Source organism: Eutrigla gurnardus (assembly GCF_963514095.1).
Source record: "Eutrigla gurnardus genome assembly, chromosome: 9".
NCBI lineage: Eukaryota > Metazoa > Chordata > Actinopteri > Perciformes > Triglidae > Eutrigla > Eutrigla gurnardus.
Window position 1 is genome coordinate 1,266,600 of NC_139923.1, and position 24,726 is coordinate 1,291,325.

A 24,726-nucleotide genomic window follows, 5' to 3' on the forward strand; every position below is an offset into this window, starting at 1 on the left:
CTGTATGGTCATCTGCATCTAAAGGTCAACTAAGAAATTACAAACTGCCCAGAAAAGAGCTGCCAGATTAGTATTACTAATGCCACTCCACGACCGCACGTGACACATAGATGGCTTTGAATGTCAATCGCTTGTGTCTAAACTTGTGCCACGAGGACGCGGCCGCAGCACAGGTAGGCGGCTGCGACACTGCCATGTGAACGCAGGCACTCCTCGACCGCACGTGAGAGATGGATGACTTTCAATGCCAATCACTTGTGTCTCAACTTGCGCCACGAGAGGCAGCCGCAGCACCCACGACACTGCCCTGTGACCGCAGGCAGTCCACGACCGCCTATGAGCGAGGGCCCGTCACGACACTGCTATGCAGTTTTAATTATTTATGCTATTCTCACGCATAGTACCCCGGCTGAATCTCGCCGATGTTTCCGCTAGCCATCTTGTTGTCATTTGTCCACCGGTCACATAGAAGCGCGAGCATGAGCGCAAGCAACTGTGGTGGTCGGGGTGCGCGGCCTGTTGTATTTGCACATCATGAATATTCAGTGTCTCAGAATTCCTCCATGAGGAGAGAGCAGTGGATGTCCTTAGAGCCCAATGTTAATGTGAAACAATGTTAAACAAAATATTAGGCTTTGCAGATTATTTTTATATACTTAGAAACATGCCTGGAGGGGGTCTTTAATTACAAAACATGCCCTGTTAGACCTCATTCTTTTGCACTTTTATTTTATATAATTGAAATAGTATTATTAATATTATATTAGTATAGTGTATACTTATTCTATATCATTACATTATTGTAATTCAGCTATTCATGGTAACAACTACTTGCAGATGCAATATAGATCTCATTAGACCTTAATGTTGCCTGGCATTCTCATACCAGAATCTAAAATGATGGATAAATGGATAAATTTGCAGACATAATTGGATAAATGTCTGCATTATCACTTTGCTAGAGATTTCCATTTCAGATGTATAGGCTAAGCCTAAAAAGTGAATATTTCTAAAACTGTTCTTGTACATTAAAGATGATTTAAATATGAAGCCATGGGCGTTGGTTAAAATAATTTGATCAGAAGATATATCTTATATGAGACAATCTTAAGAAAACATTTGAAGATCCTTAGTCTGGATAACAGGAAGTGAAGGCTCAGGATCAACACCCGGAGGAAGGAAGTCAGACTGAGTCACCGACCGTCAAATAATGTTTTTTGTTTTCGTCACACAGTCTTTTGCAGGGAATCAGACATGTTAATGATTGGGCTCAATGTTCCATCCAAACTAGTTTCCTCCCGACACTATTTTGCTGCCGCAATACAGCGGCTTCCCAAGCTTAGCACCGCCCATGACCATTGTAATTGGTTGAAAGAAACACAAACGAGCCAGAGCGATATACTGTAGACCCTTCTACCATGGAGAAGGGGGCAAAGCCAGACTAGAAGATCCTAAAACCTTAGCCACACGGTCAAATCATGGGACAAACATGGCCCATTGTAGAGCCCTCAGGGGAAAGGGCTCATGTTCAATCTTTTATAATTCATCACCTAACTGTGTTATCCTGGCACAAATATAGATGTAAATATAGGGGGGGGTTACCTCAGGAGGTAGAGCGTTTGACCAGCAACCGCAAGATTGCCGGTTCGATCCCCGGCTCCTCCTAGCTGAGTGCCCGGTGTCCCTGAGCAAGACACCTCAATTGCTCCTGACGAGCTGGCTGTCGCCCTGCACGGTTGACCCCGCCATCCGTGTGTGAATGTGTGCGTGGATGGGTGAATGTTAGTCATTCCTGTAAAGTGCTCAGGAGAAAAGCGCGATATAAATAAGGCCATTTACCATTTTAAATAGATAACAATCATATCATTTCTCTGTTATGAAGACGACATTCTAAGTTGTTCCATATTTTCAGGATGGCTCCTATAGTTCACCTAATTTTAGCTAATTTTGGCCAAAAAGCCATTTTTAGCTTCCCTATAGAGTGATACATAATAGAATTGTCAATTTTCCTCTATAATATTATTCAAATTTCATTCCATATTTTTTCAATATTGTAATTATATTTGAATAATTAATGCTCAGCCTATTATTAATATTAACTACACTACACAGCCTTATATTTTGCCAATTTTACTTCCTGTCCTCTAGAAGGCGTTACAAAAATATTACAAACAAAAATGTTGACAGCTTTGGTGACAGCTTTCTAGATAAGTAATAATAAAGAAAGTAAAACAACCACATTGCCGTTCTCCTGGGGATGCTGCTCCCCATTGCCATGGCTTCGCCCTCCTCCTCTCACCATCAGCTCTAATAATAATAATAATAATTAATAACTTTATTTGTAAAGCACCTTTCATACACAGAATGCAGCTCAAAGTGCTTTACATTTTAAAAGATCTAACAAAATCAGGAACATTTCACACAATAAAAGATCTAAAAGATTAAAAGATCTAACACAACCAGGGACATTTCACACAATAACAAAGGAGAGAACACCAGTAGCATACAGACACCCAAGCTCAGCCCAGTCCACCCAAAATTACCCAACCCATCCTCCGTTGCTAAACGCTCTCATGTCTTTACATGAAGCAGACCAATCAAGTGATTTCCTTGCTGCATTAGCCCCGCTGTACGTCATACTGTGATATTTTGGTATGTTTTCAGGTCTTTTTTAAAGATATCCACTGAGCTTGCCTGCTGCATGTTCCATAGCGTTGGTGCATAATGGGTAAAGGCTGCCTCTCCACTTTGCTTGTGGAGCACTTTGGGTACAGCTAAAATATTGGTGTTGGAAGATCTAAGGTTCCTCTGCGTTTGATAGGAGTTTAAAAGCTCAGAGATATATGAAGGTGCTATACCATTTTGAGCCTTATAGGTAATTAACATAACCTTGAAGTCAATTCTATAGGAGACAGGGAGCCAGTGCAGTTTAGCCCAACACAGGGGTGATGTGCTCTCTCTTCTTGGTCTTTGTTAAAAGTCTGGCAGCAGAGTTCTGTATGAGTTCTAATTTCTTAATATATTTTTTTGGAAGACCAGTAAATAGTGCATTGCAGTAGTCTAACTTTAACTGGTGATAAAGGCATGGATTAGTTTTTCTGCATCTTGTTGCGTTAAAAAGGGGCGCACTTTGGCAATGTTTCTCAGGTGAAAATAAGCTGTCAGGGTAACTTTACTAATATGGGGCTTAAAGCTTAGCTCTGTATCTAAGATGACGCCTAGGCTTGTTACTTTTGGTTTGACCTGGTGTGCCAGGTTCCCAAGATTACTAAGAACAGTGTCTCGCTTTGATTTTGGTCCAACCAAAAGTACCTCTGTTTTGTCATCATTTAGCTTTAAGAAGTTGTTGCTCATCCACTGATTAATGGAGGTTAGGCATGCCGTAAGGGAGGAAAGGCCATCTAGGTTGGTTGGTTCCAAAAAAATACTGTATATAGTTGGGTGTCATCTGCATAGCTGTGGAAGTTTACATTATGCTGACTTATGATGTTTCCTGACAGAAGCATATATAGAGAAAAGAGCAGAGGACCAAGGCAGCTCCCCTGGGCAACACCAAAAGGCAAGTCATGTTTTACAGATACATGATCTCCTAGCCTAACATAAAAATCTCTGCCAGTAATGTAGGTTTGAAACCAATTTAAAACATTTCCAGAGAGACCAGCCCATTTTGCAAGGCGGTGAATTAAAATGTCATGATCAATGGTGTCAAATGCCGCACTCAAATCAGGAGAATAAGGATTGAGACTTTGTTTAAGTCAGTGGCAAGTCTGAGATAATTTACTATTCTTACAAGGGCCGTTTCTGTGCTATGATACGATCTGAAACCTGATTGGAACTTTTCCAAAATACGGTTTTCGTTGAGGAAAGTATTTAGCTGATTACAGACAACTTTTTCAAGTACTTTGCTCAGGAAAGGTAGGTTTGATATAGGCCTGTAGCTACTCAGGATGGTCTGGTCAAGATTCGTCTTTTTAAGTAAAGGTTTAACAACAGCGGTTTTAAAAGGAGTCGGAAATATACCTGTTTCTAATGAGGTATTTACTATCTTAAGAATAAAGGGAGCCAAGCTATCATATACATTTTTAAGGAAATTAGTAGGGACTGGGTCCAAGGCACATGTTGAGGAGCCGGTCTGAGTTATAATTTTGCTTAGCTCAGATTGAGTAATAGTGCTAAAAGATCTTAGTTCTGGGGGGCTGTTTTTGGGTGTACTGTCAAATTTATTACCTATAACTATTACTATACCTGTAACTTTGTTTTTCTCCATGTTCTGTCAGCTTTCCTACAGGATCTTTATAGGTCATGGATATTTTTGTTCATGCAAGGAGTGGGTTTGCTATGGGGCCTTTTTTTAGACTTTAGCGGGGCTACTCTGTCAAGCAGAACAGTTAGTTCACTATTGAAGGCATCTACCATTCAGTCAATAGAATGATTTAAAATATCTGGATTTATGGAGTCTGCAAGAGTTAAGAACTGCTGCTCTGCTCTAGCATCCAGGAACTGTGATTTAATTGTAGTTTCAGGATAGATTTTTACGGCGTTTAGTGTAAGATTAAAAGATAAACAATAATGGTCAGACATGTTTATATCGTTCACCGCTAAGTCAGTGACTTCTAACCCTCTAGAGATAACTAAATCAAGGGTGTTGCCATGGTTGTGGGTGGATCCCGTAACATGCTGTTTTAGCTCTAAACTATCCAAAACATCAAGGAGGCTACTGGCTCTAGCATCGGTCGTCTTGTTTACATAGATAGATATAGATATTGAAATCACCATTTACAATTATCCGATCATAACTAGTGATTATGAGCAACATAAGTTCAGAGAACTGGTCGAGAAAGCCAGTCCATAATTTGGGAGGGCGGTATAAGGTCAGTAGGAGTATTGCTGGGTCGGTCTTCAGAGTGAGGGCAATGTACTCGAAGGTAGATAAGTTGCCAAAGTTGACTCTAGTGCAGCTATACTTATTTGAGAAAATGGTGGCTATTCCACCCCCTCATTTTCCTTGCCTAATTGAATGGAAGAAATTCTAATTAGAACAGCTTCGCTGTCTGACGTAAGCCAGGTTTCAACAAGAAGCAGAAAATCAAATTTTTTATCACTGATAAAATCATTGATTGCAAAGGTTTTAGTGGTAAGACCGCCTATATATAGTAGACCCATGTTGGCTGCTGTAGGGACCTCACCAAAAAGGACAACACAGAGCGGCCTGCATGATGGCCAAAAGCCTTCACATGCGGTCAGAACAAAGGAAATGAAAAACTACAACCCCAAAAACCTCCATCTTGTTCTACCTCTCACCGAGGTGTGAAATGTGACGTCACACCACTGGTGCCCTATTGGCTAACAACCACAGGGACCCCAGGGGGTCCCTGAGAGACAGCCGCAAGGTATAAAACCCGGCACTTTCTCTTACTCTCTTAGGGTGCAGTCGAATAGTCTTTTTTGCTTAGGAAGGTTCCTAACTGAAGAAGTGACCCGGAAGTAAACAAGTGGCCGCCTTGATAAGAGCTGTTCGAATTCTCTAAATGAAAAGGAAAGGAGCTCCAATGCTTCCTTTCAGAGCTCCTTTAGCATAGGATGCAACGGACCTTCCTATGCGAAAGGAAAGGAGATTACGCCGACCCACAATTCTTTGCGAGAGCAACATTTAAAGTGCCGCACACCTCGCCGTTCATGAAAACAAACGATATGTGCATTTGCATATTTAACAATTACTTTCATGCAGACATATAGTAATTGGAATAGTGTTGATAAATGTGTTTGGACAGTGATAATAATTGAATGGTATTTTTTTTATTTATTTCAATCATGTTACAAACTTGACAAAAACGAAACTAAAACCACAAATGAAACGTAAATAAAGCAACCGGTCAAACTGGAAGGAGGAGCTGCTGGAATTGAAGCTGTCAGTGAACCAGCTGTTGATAAAACCAACATGTGGAGAAGTGGACGATGCGTTTTTTTTAGTCCTATTATTGTAGTTTCTCCAGCGCAGACGCACGTCAATCGCCGGTGCCGATCATCAGCTGTCAATCATCAGAGGCCGCATTATAATGACGTAGCTTAGTGAAAGTCCGGTCGGATTCTCTGAGCACCGCGGTCGTCTGGATTCAACCGACTCGTCGCATCCCCCGCTGCCGCCGAGGACTCGCGAACCACAGCCCGCGGCCGCCGGCGCGTCAAAAAGCACCGCCATCGCATAGGATGGACTCGTACGCATCGACACAAGTAAGAGGCTTATTGTCTAGGCAGAGGCAGATATTCGATAGTGTAGGATATGCTTGTAATTCTTGTTAACATGTTTTAAGCTTTGATCAAGGACCGCCGAGTCCGTTGCTTCCTGTATTGTTGTATTCGAATGCTGATTGTGTACCCACGCTGCTGGGTTTATTTCTGTAACAGTGTGCGGCCTAACCTCGGCACCTCACAAGCTCAGTAAGCGGTCTACTATCAGTTAAAGGGCCGGGGTCCCGAACGAACGCCAGTTCATTCGCAAGCTCCCGTGTGATGGTAATAGCCTACTGAACCTTCGTGTACTGCGCGCGCATTCCCTGCTCTCTCTTTGTTAACAGGCTAACACACATGTGCACACACATACACCGCCCCCATACGTATCATATGTCAGCTTTCCATCCGGCTTCAGAGGAATATGCTGAGGTATGGAAAGAACATTACTTGGGTTTCTGGTTTGTAATTTGGCTTTTCTTTTCACTGTAAGTTGGACAGAAATCAACGTTGGAATATAACTACAAGCATTTGTGGAATGGAACAGTAGAGGGCGGTGGACGCTGCAGGCTGCGGTGGGCTCGCAGACTCCACCGGAAGTGGCTGGGTCATTCTCAAGGACGGACATGGTGATGGCATGTTGCAGTCTAGCGATAGTTAGCCGCTAATATTCCCTGTTCCAAAACGCATTGAAATTGTCAATAAAGCCCACGTTGTTTCCCCCCGCAAGTGGACCGTAGCCAAGTGTTAATGCTCAAAAGTCTACTAAAACGCTTGTTCCCGCGCCCTAACGTAGGAATTGGACCAGAGATAAAAACAGTTTTGCCAGACTGCTTAAGGAAGCTAATGAGAACACTAAAATCACTTTTCGTGAGCTCTGATTTACAACGGGCAGAGTCATTTGACCCGACATGGACAATAATCCTTGTGATTGAAGATGGGAGAGAAGGCAGCATCTCCCGGAGTTTAACCAGGACATCAGTTACCAAGGCGCCTGGCAAACAACGCGTGATAACATTGACAAAGCGCAAATGCCTGGTAATAGAGTCACGGATTATCGGGGTAGTTGGAGGAAACAACGGTGTCGGCTGAGAGCCCTCACCTGAAGAGGAAAGCCCACTGCCCCCATCCGACGAGGCACCCAACAGAGAAGGCACGGCCAGCTGCTGGATGGTAGGCTGGTGATGCATGACTGTCAATGCCCCTGGAGCATCACCGCTGACCGACAGGTGGGGCACGACCAGCTGCTGGATGGAGGGCTGCGTGGCTGTTGGTGTGGCATGCTGAGCTGGTTCCTTGGTAGCACCGTGGGGGAGACTAACTGAGCGTCGGCGTACTGCAGCCTTCAGCAGCTGCCTCCGGCGAGCGGAAGATGTTCCCCGCTGCCCCTGTTGAATCCGAGCAGGAGACCCAGACGAGCCTCCACCAGCGCCGGCAGAAGACGAGCTCGCATCTCCAGCTGCTGGCTGTCTGCATTCCTGGTTGGTGAGTTGCAGAGGCGTCATGTTCTCACGTACATCCTGCTGTTGGTCTTGTTCCAGATGAATCAGCCGATGGAGACGCGGGTTGATCTAGCTAGTAGTAAACACCATGAATGCATCTTTGTCATGACGCCATCGCTTCTAGAGGTCTGTCGAAGACAATTTTCTAAAAAAAAATAAAAATAAAAAAAATAAAAAATTGAATACTAATTTCAGCATTCGAATAGTGCAGATTTTTTTACTATTCGAATTATATTTGATTCCCGAAGTTCATTCCAACAGCCCTATTACATAAGCATCCAAGAGGCTAACTAATTCCATAATTGAAAAATATGGTGCCATTTAGTAAATATCTGCAATATAAGCTTCCTAAATCAATCCATTATAAAATTATAAGTTCTTGAAGTTGAGAAAAAAATGCATTTTTCACACATGGCTTTATTGCGGTGAAATTTCAAAGGTCTGTATTTCTGAAACTATGAGGGATTGAAAGCTAATATTGTGCATGGTGGGTAAAAACATAGATCTACATTTAAGACATTTCCCAGGTGACCCCTAGGTGAGTTGGCGTGGAATGGCATGGAATGACCCACCAAGCTTCTATTGAACTATGAAGAAATAAATCAAATGTCTCAATGCAAACCAGGATTCAAAAACATTGATTTTAAAAAGTTTAATTCAAGTGACACTTTCTTGTGGCTAAAAAATACAGTAACTCTGACACATTACATACTGAGCAGAGTGCAAGTTTTATACTATCAAACATAAAGTGAAGAGCAATGATTCACAAGAAAATCATCAGCAAACGCAACATAGCATCAACAGCCATTTTCAATATATTACTATACGTCCAATTGACTCACTCACAAAAAGACATGAACAACATCTGAAAGTAGAAAACTGCAGGTGCTGATACTGGCCAGATGACCAGATTTGCCTACAATTAAAGGGACTTAGGGCAGGATTTGTGAAAAAATAAACATTCACTTTAAGTCTTTTAATGCTAATGGGTGATGAAGCGTTCAAAACCAAAAAGAATGAGACCACACACATATCTCCCCATTGCCTTGAACAGGCTGTGTGCTGCATGATGTACTGCAATTCGTGGTCCGAATTTCCCGCGCAGTCCGGCGGACGTGACGTCAAATGACGCTGAATGCGCGTACTCGACGGCTTGGAGACCAGAAGAAGACAAGCGCGGTGGACTCAAGTACTGTATGTGTAGTAATGGACTCTGCTTCGGCCGGAAAACGACCCACCACCACACAAAGTCCACTAAAAAGTAATACCAAGAAGAAAACGAAGGTTTTATCAGCGGCAATTCGTCATCCTAAAGTTACACTAAAATAAACACTTGTTTACTTACTTCGTCGCTTGACATGATGCGGTTCGCGGATGTATGCTACCAACGTAGTTCCGCGGAGGCATGTGCGGAGGGCTTGTAGTAAACAGTCACGTGAACAGCGAGTAAATAAATAACCGTGTCACAGCATCAGCTGCACTGAAGAGTTCGTGCGCGCTACCGCGCCGGCTTGGCAGATGGCTGCAGTTACCCTAACGGCCGTCGTGTCACTGTTGAGTCTTATTTCTTGATCCTGCCCTAAGTCCCTTTAAGTCTTTAAATTTATTTTATAATTTTATAATTTTAGTGTGATGATTACTACATGCCGACTTAATAAATCAATTTATTACAATAGCACTGTCTTTCAGAGTTCGGATGAATATGTAAAAAATATTTTCCACAAGAAAGCACTCAATTTAACATACATCGAGAATATTTTAAAAAGTTGTATTTTCGATTTAAATGGAAATTTACAGGACAGTTATCAACTGATTATAAATTCAACACAACTACCTGTAACTAAAATAATCCTTTTTTTTTCTGAAAATTGTTATGAAAAAATACAGACACATAAAAGTTGCACTGTATAATTGTCGCCTATTTCAAGAAAAAAATGTTTTGATCACAATCATGTGATCTCAACATCTTCTCTCGGCTTTTGTAAAATACAGACAATGGACAGAAATGAAGACTGAGTTCATTCAGTGAAAAATACTGCTGAGTTATTTAAAAAAGGACTAAACACATAAATGCTATGAACTAATACTGACGGTGTACTGAATCACGTTATATCATGAAAGTTAAATGGATCAATTTTAAAATGTTTTCTCCTGGCAGCAACAAGCTTCCGTACTTTATAGACTTTTATAAGTTTATAACCTCTGTAAACAATGAATGGACAGACAGTGGCGTCTTCCGTCTGTAAACATGAATGTTTCCAATAGTTCTGTTTTTTTTTTTAAACTCAGGAATTTACAACCTGATATGTCAACGCATCCACCAATCAAACTTCTCATCACAACAACCCGGAAGAAGCTCTGACTTATGCTGTTGACCTCTAACCTTCGACCTCAACAGTGTGTCCCCACAGCTGCGTATGAGGTGGACGCCTCCCTGCAGATGGTGCTGAATGGTGACAGCTCCAGCTCAGTGGTGGTGCATTCGTTGTCAGCGTTGCTGGTGGTGGCAGCAGGCGGGCCGCACTCGTCGCAGCAGCAGCAGCAGCAGTCCAGGAAGGCTCTACTGAATGGCTGGCACAAGCAGAACAGCAGCACCGGCGTCACCGCAGACTTACAGAAGAGCAGCATCTGGCTGACCAGCTGAAGGATGTCCAGGGTTCTCTTGGGAAGGCCGGCCGCCATGTATGCACTGATGATGTTGCAGATGTTCTCCGGAATGATGCAGAAGCCGTAGAGGATGGCCAACGCCACCACGGCACAGTTCATCTGACTCTCCAGCTGGATCTGCTTCTTGCTGCCGCGGACGCAGGCCCGCTCGGCGTGCCGGATCTTCCGGGCGGTGACCAGCGAGCTGCAAATGGTGAACAGAGTGGGCAGGCAAAAGTAGCAGCCAAAGTACCACCAGAGGCGCGCGCCGTCATAGGTGAGTCCCAGGATGTACAGTGTGTCCGGGAGCTCAGTGGAGATGCGGATGACGCAGCGTTCGCATGGCGTCACGTCGGGCGGGTCGCTGTCCTCAGTGACCAGCTGTCGGATCAGCAGCTCGGGTAGCGCCAGCAGCAGGGCGCCCACCCAGATGACAGCAAGCTTTGCTGTGGTGGACGCCCAGTTCTCGATCATCTCGTAGTACATCTGCACGTTGGTGGCGGCACGGAAACGGTCGATGCATAGAGCGCACAGCGTGAAGGTTGTTACCCCGAGAGAAGCCACCTGGGAAGATAGGAGCAGGGTCAGGTTACACTTCTTTCAGAAAATGATGTTTCTGAAGTTCACATTGGACATCATGCAAGAACATTTTCATATTCGTCTCTTGCCTTTCTCTCATTAGAATCCAACACTCCTTCACACGACCGTGTAAATGACCAGCATAAACATGATGAATGCCACCTGAGCATACATGAGCGTGCATTCATGAAAATTGTAAATTGGTATGATTGACACCCTTACATTAAAGTCTTGCTTTCAGAGATCTATGAGGGAAAGTCAGCAGCAGAATGAATTGATGTGCTGAAGTCCAAGGAATGGGGATAAATAAGGAGTGCTGTTAGAGCCGAGTGCCTACTGTCACTGAAATAGAGAGGAAATGGTTCCAATAGCCAGTTTAAATGTATGAGTTTATCGTTAGGCTATATGAATACCTTTACAATTATATTTACCTAAAATACAGGATAATATCAATTTATTTCTCAATCGTGAGCTGCTTTTCAAACTCAAAACTGATTTAAAGTACTGATATATACAATCCACCATTGAAGAATTCAATTGGTTTGGTTTGGATTTAAATAATCTAGTTAACAATTTCGGAACCGATTTAATTTTGTAACTAAAAAGGTAAAGTGTTTTTTTTTTAGACTTTCTAACAATTTCATCTCATTAACATTTTTCCCAGCATCTTTGTGGAACGAGTGATTGAACATGGCAGAAAAGCAGTCTGAGCCTTTAGTTGAAAAGAAAGGTAGGCGGCCCCCGCCACCCAGTCCTCCATTGAGGACACTCTTTACCATGCCGTTCCATATCCCACTGGCTCCCGGTGACAGCGAGCGATGACGGAGGCTGCGACATTCATGCTAGCTAAGGACATGTGCCCCATCAGTACAATTAGCAACCAGGCTTCAAGACACCAGTCAACATGAGTACAGTTAGCAACCAGGCTTCAACACTTACGTGTACGTTGCGGTACGTGTTGCTGTCATGCAAACACAACTCTGCTGTGCTGCCTGCTTTGTACAATAAATGTCGCGCTGAAGTTGAAAAAGATGTCTCCACTGCCGAGTATTTTTTATTTTATTTATTTGTATTTATTGTTTTTACATTGGTATTGCTATTATTCGTTCATCACTGAAGCCTGAATTGAAAAGACTGGTGTTCCTGCCAAAAACCTCAGTTTGTAGGAAGCAAACAGCAGGGAGAACAGTCTGAGTGCATGTAGACTGGGTATTATTATTTTTATATATTATTTAATATATTTTTTATTTACTTATATTTAGTTTTGGTGGCTCAATAAATACTTATTTTGAAAGCAATGAATAATTGTGTTTATTAATTGTGATTTCAATATCAATCAAAATAAACGTTTAAAATTATTTTTTCCGTAATCGTCCAGCCCTAAGTGACACTTTGGCAATTGTGCTCGGGTTGTGTGACTTTGTAAACCATGTTCTGATGATTTTGCTGTTGTTAAATGCAGACCCCTACTTACTTGAATTCATCAAGACTTTTCTCCATTTTTTTGATTCTCCGTTCACTGTGGAGGCATTGAGGTCCCTCTTTCTTTTCAGAGTATATAACAAGTGGTCATTTGGGGGCTAGTATGTTTGTTTGTTTTTCAGGCATTTTTTGTATTATTTAATCTGGTATATCAGAGCTTTCCGAAAAACCATGATTACAGCCTGGATCAAGGAGTGTATGGCATTAACAAGTTGGTATTTCTGGTTTCTCTCATAGGGCATGCACCTGTGACAGTCTTTGGGAAAGGGAAATATTCTTGATATAAGATTATTTTTATTAATTTCTGGACAAATGGAGTGAAACATGTAATGTTACGAGCTAGCGTGTGTGTGTGTTGGGGGTTGGACCATAATCAGATTTAATCCTCCTGCTGTTTTGGGTCATTATGCTCCATTAAACAGTTAAAGGAGAAGGCTGCACTGATCTCAGATCTGCAGCTCTGTCTGAGCTCTGACTGTACATGTTAGTTTATATGTCTTTTGAAATTGTTGGGGAACTAGCAGGAGCAGATTTAGTTATTAATAGATAACTATTTATATCAATAGAATGATTGATATTAATAGGATTATTTATATAATTGACAACAAATGGGGCACCACCCTGAAATCAGGGAAAACATAACTGAACCTGTACTCAGTCTCATATAAAGGGGTTTGTACTCAAATGCCAATAATTAATAACTATTAGCATATGAGCGCACACAGTTGAAGGATTTGTGAATTATTTGCAGAGAAGAGGTTGATATCATTCATTCTTATACAACATTAATAAACAGCAGTATGTTTAGGGGTTTATTAACAATAAACAAATAAACATACACTTAGTCTAAGTGGCCTATCTAACTAAATACTAGTGATGGTGAGATGAAGCCTCATGAGGCATTGAACCACTTGAGCCAATTGGTTCGAGAAAGGGTTCATTTCTCGAAGCTTCATGTGCACACGAAAACACCTACTGGCCAAGTGTATAATCACAGGCAGTTGTATCTGAACCACATAATGTGTGATGCATTGCATTTTTGTGTCTGTTATGTCTGTTGGGAATAACTATGAATTACAAAAAATGTATAACCAAATAATTTCTTAAAGATCCTTCAAGCCTACTTATAATTTTTTGCTGTAGACAGTGTGGAAACATGAGAGAGAGGTAGAAGACATTGCAAGAAACTGATCCCGGGCCAGGAGTCGAACCCGGGATCGTCGCGTCAAGGACGTTGTGCCTCTGTACATGGGGCGGCTGCCCTAACCACTACGCCACCGGCCGCCCCATGGGGTGAGGGGTTAGATGGAGGGTGGGGGTAACGATGAGAGGGTTGGCTGTGTCCAGGGGGTGGTATGGTGGAAATAATGGCTGAGGGGGGTAAGAAGCCTGGAGAGCTACAGGCAGACAAACCACTTAACTGAAAGTGTCCAGATGATAGTAGCTTCCGAGCGCCGCGTTCAAAGAATCCTTCGGTTTTGCCCACACTCCGGGGTTGCTTTTAATCCTTCTGGTTGTTTTAACTTTCTTCTTTTCCAATGACAACTTTGGGTTCTCCTCCTGTGGTGTCTCACTTCCTCCTGATTCCTCCATGCAGCCCTTTGTCTCACTCACACCACCCTTCCCCCAGCTCTCAGGTGTTCTTAATTTCTCTGTTGTCCCTCCCCTTACCTCTGAGGAGGAAATGCACCACTGCACTTCCTGCTACACTCTCCCCCCCTTGACAAGACCGGGCTTACAGGTAGACTCAGCCTTGAACAGTCCCACTTAATCTAAAATCCTAAAAAATCCTCTTCTTCTGAGTCTACCTGTAAGCCCGGTCTTGTCAAGGGGGGGAGAGTGTAGCAGGAAGTGCAGTGGTGCATTTCCTCCTCAGAGGTAAGGGGAGGGACAACAGAGAAATTAAGAACACCTGAGAGCTGGGGGAAGGGTGGTGTGAGTGAGACAAAGGGCTGCATGGAGGAATCAGGAGGAAGTGAGACACCACAGGAGGAGAACCCAAAGTTGTCATTGGAAAAGAAGAAAGTTAAAACAACCAGAAGGATTAAAAGCAACCCCGGAGTGTGGGCAAAACCGAAGGATTCTTTGAACGCGGCGCTCGGAAGCTACAATCATCTGGACACTTTCAGTTAAGTGGTTTGTCTGCCTGTAGCTCTCCAGGCTTCTTCCCCCCTCAGCCATTATTTCCACCATACCACCCCCTGGACACAGCCAACCCTCTCATCGTTACCCCCCCACTCCATCTAACCCCTCACCCCATACACCCATGCATACACACCTATCCATAAAGACTGAACTGAACTTTTGTGCAGAAAGCCAAACTGAATTCACAACCCCCCCCCCCTGACACGCACACACACACACACACACCCTCTACCTGCTCATCTGAGTGAACAACTGAACTGATTTGAATTATAAAACCATTCACTTTTGCATTTTTCATAGTGAATGCGATTTGTGTTTATGAACTTTGGGACTTTGATTTTATTTCATGTCGCCATACAAAATTTGTTGATGTATTACGGGATGAACTGTATTATTTACTGATTTAAGTGTTTTGTTTCTTTGTTGTTTTGGTATCAATTAACAGCTCATTTCCAGATATTTTGGTGGCCAGTGTTTTATTTATATTTCATCTTTTGTAGCCAGGGCCTAGGCTAGCGGGGCCTACAGAAAATGTTTAATTGGTATACAGATACTTTATAATTTACTTATTTCCTGTTTATGGATAAGAATGACAGGTGGCCTTGTGCTCCTGTCTGGCGCCCAACTCAACGTTTTGTATCTGTCTTCCGCCCTACGCTACAACGAAATCATTTCTGTACATAAATGATCACATATGTGTATAATAAATTGTTTGAATGTATTCTGTGTGTACATTTTCCCCAAATGGTAATATCATCACTCTCCTAAATCTTTCTCTCTCCCTTAACTCTCCAAACTATCTCCAAACTATATAAACGCTATCTAAACTCTAGTATCCAAACTCTTCAAACTATCCAAACTCTCAACTGATCGCAACTCGCCTTCAAAAACACACATTTTGAATGGAGCCTGAAGGGTCTATTTAGCTGTAAAACCTCGCAGCAAAATCTGAACCACTTCCCGAAGCAATCACGTGGCACAGCCGGGCAGCGAGGCTTCAGACGTCATCATTTTCGGCTCCTCCCCTAAATGAAGCAAGCCTCGATACGCGCTTCACGGAAACGCCCCTTCATTACTCGACACACGCTTTGAAGCCTCCGCACATCTCGTAACATCACTACTAAATACTATACGTCTGTGTGTGTGTGTGTGTGTGTGTGTTACAAGATGGCGGCTGTTGACCAGTCAGCCATGTGGAGTGGGGTTGTTCTTTGTGGGAGGCCGTGTGGTCCTGCCTGGAGAACAGGTTTCTATATACGTGTATAATTAGTATAATATATGTAGAGCCGTTAGGAAAGTTGAATTAGTGAGCATGCAAACTGTCTGTTCTAGATCACTAACAACTGAACTAAGGTTACACACTTAACTCAACAATACATCAAATAGAAAATTACTTGGACACATAATGTCATCACATTCAGTTTCTGTCCTAAACTATGCCCAGATTGTTACCAGTCCTTGAAGAAGGGTTGCTTGTTACTAGAAAGTAGTGGTGTCAACAATAATCGATTCGGCGATGCATTGCAATGCGGGGCATGCGCGATTCAGCATCGATGCGGCAACGTGCCATAATCGATTATGTCACTGTTTATTTTCTGGCCTCGAGTGGACAATAAAGTTGTGAAGTTTTTACCGAACAACAACACTAAAGAAACAAGATGGCTGAGGCGGAGGGAGATGACCGAAATAGATGGGTAATTTAAGTTGGAGTCGGCAAGTCTGGCAGATCGAGTCGAATTTGGAATGTTTCCAACACTTAGGCCCCTCCCCCTCTACCACCGAGCTCCTCCGCTCCCTCCCATCGAGTGCTCATCAGTGCGCATGCACCAGATTCTGTGAAGGCGCCCGTGTCATCGATAAACGGCATGGAGTACACGCTACACAGAGGTAGGCTGGCTGACTTACTCATAGACAGCAACTGCTAACGTCATTTAGTGTATGCCTAGCTTGAGGCGTGTGTCTGTGATATTGTAACATGCGATCTGTGGTGTGTGCACGAACTGTGAACTTCGCTGAGTGGACAGGATGATATGGGCGCAAAACAAACAACAGGCTCTACGTGTATGTAGTTTTTTTCTTAAACCGGATGATTTAGGTTGTTCTATCGGAGCAAAGTGTCGGTTTCAGTGAATATGGTCAAAAGCAGGGAGAAGAGAAACATTTCTCATTCAAAGCACTGAAAGCAGTGATTTATGTTTTCTTTTTCAGGTTTGAAAATGCCATATCCAATACCCTGTACCATTCAATTTTATTTTATTTAATGACATTTATGTCAAAGATACAGGAGAGTGATAATACATACATAGCAGCCAATAATATCTGTTGTTCAATATCTGACTGCTTGTATTGCCTCATGACTGATGAAAAATTTGCCTTGTTGTGTGCAGTAGAATTTTGATGCATCGCAATGCATTGTAGAATCGAATTGAATCGAATCGTTACCTCGTGAATCGTAATCGAAACGTGAGGGCAGTAACAATGCACACCCCTACTAGAAAGGTTGCTGTCTTCAGGTTCCTTGAAGGAAAGTTGCTGTCCTTGGTGTTGTGGATGGAGGATTTTCTAGTGAGATGCGTCTCGACTAGGAATTCTTGTCTTTGTTGCAGAAGCAGGCTCCAACAGCCAGCTTATGGCTGTTTTGAGGGCGCTGCTTGGGGACTTGAGGCCTGTGGTTCTCTCCCAGGAGAAAGAGGAGACCTCTGTTCAGGTCGAGGTCGCAGGAGGAAGAGAAGACCTCTGTTCAGGTCGAGGTCGTAGGAGGAAGAGGAGACCTCTGTTCAGGTTGAGGTCCCAGTAGAAAAGAGAGATCCCAACTTGGTCTGCTTGGTAGGAAGCCAACTTCCACCTCAGTTGACCAATCAGAATGGAATCTGGAGTTCACAGGTTCGTGTCACTTTCAGTGACACAGTCCTGCAGGCAGATGGGGGAGGGGTAAAGACCCCCTGTGGAGGTGCGTGGCTGTGTTTCCACACAGAGGACGCTCCAATCTGAATGTTCAGAAACAATTCAACATGCATCCATGAATTGTTTCATAGACACAAACCCTGAGGTCCCAACAAAATTAATGAATAAGAAACTTCCAACCACAAAGTAAATCGCTGAAATCTTCCTGGTTGAAATATAGAATTTAATCATGTGGAAATCATACTGAAGGATTTTAAATGAATATAAAGGACAATGAACCATAAAAACGAGAAAAAGTTAAAAATAATAAAAGAATGAAAAGACAAACCTTTTAAAAAGAAGATGACAGTTGTTACCTTCAGTAAATACCAATACTGTCATGTAGGTCATCATCTCAACATAAGAGCTGCTGCTACTGCTGCTAAGGAGATTAAACTCGATAAACACAACCTTTTGTTTCCAGACTTAACATGACCACGTGTTAACCTGCTGCTAACTAGGGCTGGGACGACTTGTGGTTTTAGTTGAAGTAATCGACTACATAAATACGTCGGCACGAATAATTTGCGTCGACGTGTCATCCCAAACAACTAGATTACCTCAACACCGACTCCGTCAGCGTCTCTGGTCTGTCAGCAGCAGCTCTGCGGGGCGGAGTAACCCGGGACAGCCCCCCTTCTCCCCTCTGTGAGACTCATCATGTATGAGCAGCAAAGACGTTTTAAAAGTCTCTGTGTTCCGCTCTCAGGACGTTTGTAGCTTCTAACTGGAACTCTGCGGTCTGAAGTTTAGTTTCTGTTAGTACTTTCACAAAAAATCTATTTATTTTTTACCGTTTTGTGTTCTTTCAGCTGAATAGGACTGTTAAGTTACCACTAATGGAAACCCCACATTTCCGGTTTCTGCCGCTTCCCAATAAAAGCTAGAAAAAACAAAGTAAGGGGGTCCTTTTATTGTGAATAACTTACAGGATAACATTGTGTTGATTCGCGTTAAACGCAATCCCTCATAGTCTATGCCATACATTTGATTATTAACGTCAACTGCGAGGAACCTGGATGTAATCCTTGATGACTAACTATCCTGCACCCCAACATCACTGCTGTGGCCCGATCCGGTTCCGATTCGGACTTTCCTCACAAAGGACGCAACGCAACTCCGCTCTTTATTGTAGAGGCAGAGTTGGAAGCTGATGGGGGATCATCGTCAGTTTCCCTGGTGGAAGTCACTGAGGTAGTCAAACAACTCCTCAGCGGCAAAGCCCTGGGGATTGATGAGATCCGTCCAGAAATGCTGAAGACTTTGGGTGTGGAGGGGCTGTCTGAAGTCTTGGATGACATGTGTCTTCAACATTGCGTGGAAGTCAGGGACAGTGCCTAAGGATCGGCAGACCGGGTTGGTGGTCCCCCTGTTCAAAAAGTGGGACTAGAGAGTGTGTACCAATTACAGGAGTATCACACTACTCAGCCTCCCTGGTAAAGTCTACTCCAAGGTGCTTGAAAGGAGGGTTCGGCCGATAGTCGAACCGATGATTGAAGAGGAACAATTCAGGTTGTGTCCTGGCCGTGGAACAATGGACCAGCTCTTTACTCTTGTGAGGATCCTCGAGGGGTCTGGGAATACGCCCATCCAGTCTACATGTGCAGAGCTTAAATTATTCCGGCACCATGCTGGATTTCTGAAAAAAAAAATGCTTATATAAAAAAAAAAATCACTTTCAAGTTCATGAGTTCATCTGCCAATGAGAGGAACACAACTCTCCCTCGCTCAAACTAACAGCCAATCAGAAATGTGCTTCAACCGAGTTCTGCATCGATGCTCGACTGCCTGAGCAAAGATGTCACGTACGAAAGTAGGATGGACAGTAAGTTCATGAATCCTGGGGAAGATACCCTCCTAATTGATAAAGGATTAAAGAATAAACGGCACTGGGAAACACAACGAATGGGTTTCTGCTCAATATTCTGTTGCTGTTCCATTCACACAACAGGGTTTAAATTGGGGAGATTTCGATCCAGTCACTAACATTAAAGCTCTAGTCTACGATTTGAAAGGTTTGAAAAAAGCATCCCCGAGTGAGAACGAGTGATCGAAGGCACAATCCACTAAAAAAACATGTGGACAAAAATATTATCCAGATCTGATCTCAGTCCTCCTTGTCCACTCATCTTAACTGACCAGAGGGGGGTCGACATCTTCTAATCCCAGTCTGAGACACTCTTCTTTAATCCTGATCTTCTTCTGATTGGACACCAGGGTGTCACAGATTCAGCAGGTGTCGTCTTGTTGACACTGATCAGATTAAAAGCCCTACTCATTAGGCGACATTAAACCTGATTTATATTCCTGACAGTCTGGAGCCAAATTCTGCTCCAATCACATTCATATGAAAGTAGATCACTTTTTCAGCTTCGGAAAAACATTAAATAATCGAGTTCTGAGTTCAGAAGAGCTTCAGGACCAATTTATCTTGTATTTTTTTTGTTTAGTTTAGTAATTTTGTAGTTTCTTTCAGTTTTGGATATCGTTTTATCTCATTCCCATTTTCCCAGCATGCATTTTATTTGTGGTAAAATTACCCGGAAACCCCTTCAGTACCAAAATGAAAATCACATTTTTTTTTCATGCACATGGAAAGTACATTGGGCTGCACAGTGGTGTAGTGGGTAGCACTATCGCCTTACAGCGAGAGGGTCCAGGGTTCCATTCCCTGGTCGGGTTCTGGTTACTTCTGTGTGGAGTTAGCATGTTCTCCCCGTGTCAGTGTGGGTTCTCTCCGGGTTCTTTGGCTTCCTCCCACAGTCTAAAGACATGCAGGATGGACCTGTCTGTCTCTGCATGTCAACCCTGTGATAGACTGGTTACCTGTCTGCCTCTACATGTCGGCCCTGTGATAGACTGGTTACCTGTCTGCCTCTACATGTCGGCCCTGTGATAGACTGGTTACCTGTCTTTCTCTACATGTCGGCCCTGTGATAGACTGGTTACCTGTCTGTCTCTACATGTCGGCCCTGTGATAGACTGGTTACCTGTCTGTCTCTACATGTCAACCCTGTGATAGACTGGTTACCCGTCTGTCTCTACATGTCGGCCCTGTGATAGACTGGTTACCTGTCTGTCTCTACATGTCAACCCTGTGATAGACTGGTTACCTGTCTGTCTCTACATGTCAACCCTGTGATAGACTGGTTACCCGTCTGTCTCTACATGTCGGCCCTGTGATAGACTGGTTACCTGTCTGCCTCTACATGTCAACCCTGTGATAGACTGGTAACCTGTCTGCCTCTACATGTCGGCCCTGTGATAGACTGGTTACCTGTCTGCCTCTACATGTCGGCCCTGTGATAGACTGGTTACCTGTCTGTCTCTACATGTCGGCCCTGTGATAGACTGGTTACCTGTCTGTCTCTACATGTCGGCCCTGTGATAGACTGGTTACCTGTCTGTCTCTACATGTCGGCCCTGTGATAGACTGGTTACCTGTCTGTCTCTACATGTCAACCCTGTGATAGACTGGTTACCTGTCTGTCTCTACATGTCGGCCCTGTGATAGACTGGTTACCTGTCTGTCTCTACATGTCAACCCTGTGATAGACTGGTTACCCGTCTGCCTCTACATGTCAACCCTGTGATAGACTGGTAACCTGTCTGCCTCTACATGTCGGCCCTGTGATAGACTGGTTACCTGTCTGCCTCTACATGTTGGCCCTGTGATAGACTGGTTACCTGTCTGTCTCTACATGTCGGCCCTGTGATAGACTGGTTACCTGTCTGTCTCTACATGTCGGCCCTGTGATAGACTGGTTACCTGTCTGTCTCTACATGTCAGCCCTGTGATAGACTGGTTACCTGTCTGTCTCTACATGTCAGCCCTGTGATAGACTGATTACCTGTCCGTCTGAATACAGGATAAAGCGGAAGACGATGGATGGAGTACATTTAAATCCCTTCTTAAAACTTAATTTTGTTGGAAAGTGTTTATCAACTTTTAATACGTTGCTTTAATCATTTTTAATGATTTTCTTTCTTTTGTTTTAATGATTTTCTTTCTTTTGTTTTATCCTCCTGTGTTTTATTATCAATGTGTTGCTTTTATTAGGGCCCTGAGTATAGTCCCTGGCACTGAAAGTGATTGTGTTGTTTTTGTCCCCTCATCACGAAGAGTGGCTATGGATACCAGTTCTGAAGTGAAGCCACCTCCTCAACATGTATGACATCAAGCAAGGAATGAGTGTGACATCAACTCACTGATCACCAGGATCTACAGCAACAACTCTTTCATAGAATCGGCTTCTTTATTTTATAAAATATCTACAACAAATATTAACCGTAGAATCGAATCGTATAGTTCTTACACTGTATGGAATCGATTTGAATCGAATCGGTCGGTAATTAAAGGATATCGTTTTTGAATCGAATCGTAACCTGTGTATCTAGATGCATATCGAACCGTTTATCACAAAGAGATGTGCAACCCTACTCTCTAGGCAGCCTAGGCTCCAAGATCGCACACAAAAACAAATGGTACTACCAACACCTCAAAAGCAAAATAAACAGTGTTCCAACCAATCACAGACAAGGAGTGGGTGGCATGTTCATGAAAATGCGCGTCCATGATCATTTTCAAACCGGGAGGGAGGGGCTAGTGGCTCTGTTTGTTTTGGATCTCGCAACGGAAGTGAGGGCAACCAGAATCGCTGATACAACCTTTAAAGGTTGGGTAGGTGACTATTCCGAAACACTTATATTACTTGAAATCCTCGTAACATACCGACAGCAATGAATACATTATGTGGCAGGACTGTAACAATCAATCAAAAAAGTCGTCAAGAATAATTGGACGGCCTGCCTGTCTGTCAATACATAGTTCCTGATTGTGCACTCTGCCGATCTCGAGCACTCTTTGGCATTCTGGGGTCGGGACTTTGAACAGAGGTCTGAACAAAGGGGGTGGGACTTTTTAGGTTTGGTGATGCGTTCAAAGTCAAAATCTCTGTGGTTTTTCCAAATGACCTACCCAACCTTTAAGTGTTTTTGTTTTTAATTGTATTTACATGTCCTTTGTAATGTGTTTTGCCTGCACCTTTCATGTAAATTGGTTTGAATTGCCTTGTTGACATCTGCTATAGAAATAAACTTCAAAACACCAGATGAGAAATGTACAAACATCTGTCAGGCCTTCATCTACCACGTGAGTCACTTCCGGTCCATCAGCAGCATCAACCCCAGAACTCGACCCCCCCCCTCTCACCTCCAGGTAGGGGATGATCCTGCACGAGAACTCCCCCAGCAGCCAGTCCTTGGTGAGCTCGCGGAACACAACGAGTGGCAGGCAGAAGAAGATGATGCCAAAATCCCAAAGCGCGAGGTTGGCCAGCAGCGAGTTGGAGATGCTCCTCATGTAATAGTTGTGACACACGATGCACATGACGGACACGTTCCCGATGATCCCCACGCTGAAAATCACGGCGGCGGTGATCAAGACCGCGTACGCTCCGTACGACTCCGCGGTGACAGGGAAGAACGGGTTTTTCACCTGCTTCCGTCTGGTCCGCGGGTTCACCGGTACGAACTGCGTGGTGTCGGGAGAGTCCGTCTGGGAGTACTCCTCCTCGTAGTCACTGGTGTTGAGTCCGAACGTGGGTCTGGCCTCTTGTTCCTGCGCCATGGCGGCTCCTTCCTGCAGCGGCTCGCTTCGCTTCCTCCGGCCGGGTTTTGCGCTCCGCCTATGCCGCCGGTTGTGTCCGCTCCTCCCGAGGCTACACGTGCGTCCATGCGAGTTTTTTTTGTGCCCTTCCCCCGGAAGGCATCCACCGGCCCGTGGCTCGCCGGCCTTGTTTACACCCGTGCGTAGAGCTTCGTTTCCGGATACCCGTCGCATGTGCCGCGCTCCATTTTGCGCGTCGCTTTTACGCACAGAGCGCCGGGTTGTCTGTGTCCCCAGCCGGTCCGAAGACGACGGGTTTACAGCGTCTAGCCACGAGATCTGCGGATTCTCACTGCGCGTCCCTCCATTGTCCTCCCCGACGACCGTACGCCATCTCTGGCTCTGCGCATTCCTGTCAGCGGCGGTGGATTCATAATGAGGACTGAAAGTAGTCTTTGTTTTCTGCCAGTGGAGCTGACTGGCGACGGCCTCGCTGCACAGCCACAAACACAGTAACTTCGAAAGTGGAAGCAACATCGTGTGGTTCTGGCTAACGCGTGAGATCAAACTGATATATCCTTCTCTGGTTGCTGAAACTCGGTCCGAAAAAAGCGAACATCTTAACTGTAAACTGTCACCAACAAATAATAATTTCTTTCTTCATGTTTGCGCGCAACCAGCTTTAACTGAGTCTATGGTTATGTATACAAGGCGCGCTCGTCCCGGAGTGGATCCAGTCTGGTGGCATCACCGGAGACCAGAGCGGAAAAAAAAACGCCCTCAAACTGGTCTGGAAATGTAAAGGTAAGCGTTCAGATCCTACGCAGGAGGTAGAGTGTGGAATCCCAGCCTGAGCAGTCCCTCCCGCGTCCCATGAATCTTCACCGCGCACAGCATAGCAGCTCTGGAGCGCTTGGAGGCTAGGGCGGTGAAAAGCGTTTGGTGGAGACGCCGAGCTCCGTCTGAGGATGAGGAGGAGGAGGAGGAGGAGGAGGTAGAGTCATCCGTCAAACCTGTTCTAATTAAATTATAAACTGTACAAATAACAATGATCTGTAATCTGTGTGGGATTATCATGAATTGCACAAACAATACGGTTATTATTATTAATTTATTACATTTTAAATTATAATAACTTAAAACAAGTATTATTTTTTTATAATAAAGACGTGCATTTTTTATAGTCTAATGAGTGCTATATACATCATATGGATTACTATTATTATTATTATAGTCCTCAATTATATGTTTATTGAAATGTTTAAATAGAGATAAACTTTTTCTACATTTCAAAATGGTAAATGCACCTGCATTTATGTAGCACGTTTATAGGCTTGAGACTACTTCCACTACATTCAGTCTATTTGACCCATTTACACACATTCATACACTGATGGCACAGCCTACATCATCATTCATAACCCAGTATAAATTATTATTATTGTCGATTTTTTACATGTTTATGACAAAAAAAAGTTTGACTCAAACATAATGCCTCTGCAGTTTGGTGAAAAGTATGAAGTAATAGAACCAGTAAAGAAATGGTCACAGAAAAGTTCAAGTCAGAGCAAAAACATACAAGTGTTGTGCGCC

General features: G+C 43.6%; 1 protein-coding gene across 1 annotated transcript; it reads right to left on the bottom strand.

Moving 5' to 3' along the window:
• Positions 1–8,718: 8,718 nt before the first annotated feature.
• gpr37a (G protein-coupled receptor 37a) lies at positions 8,719–24,054 on the bottom strand. The gene is made up of 2 exons (XM_084018189.1): positions 22,738–24,054; positions 8,719–10,940 (listed from the first exon to the last, which is right to left on the bottom strand). Exons 1-2 carry the CDS (start codon positions 23,668–23,670, stop codon positions 10,122–10,124), a joined length of 1,752 nt encoding a protein of 583 aa, XP_083874315.1. The 5' UTR covers positions 23,671–24,054; the 3' UTR covers positions 8,719–10,121.
• Between the last annotated feature and the right edge of the window lie 672 nt (positions 24,055–24,726).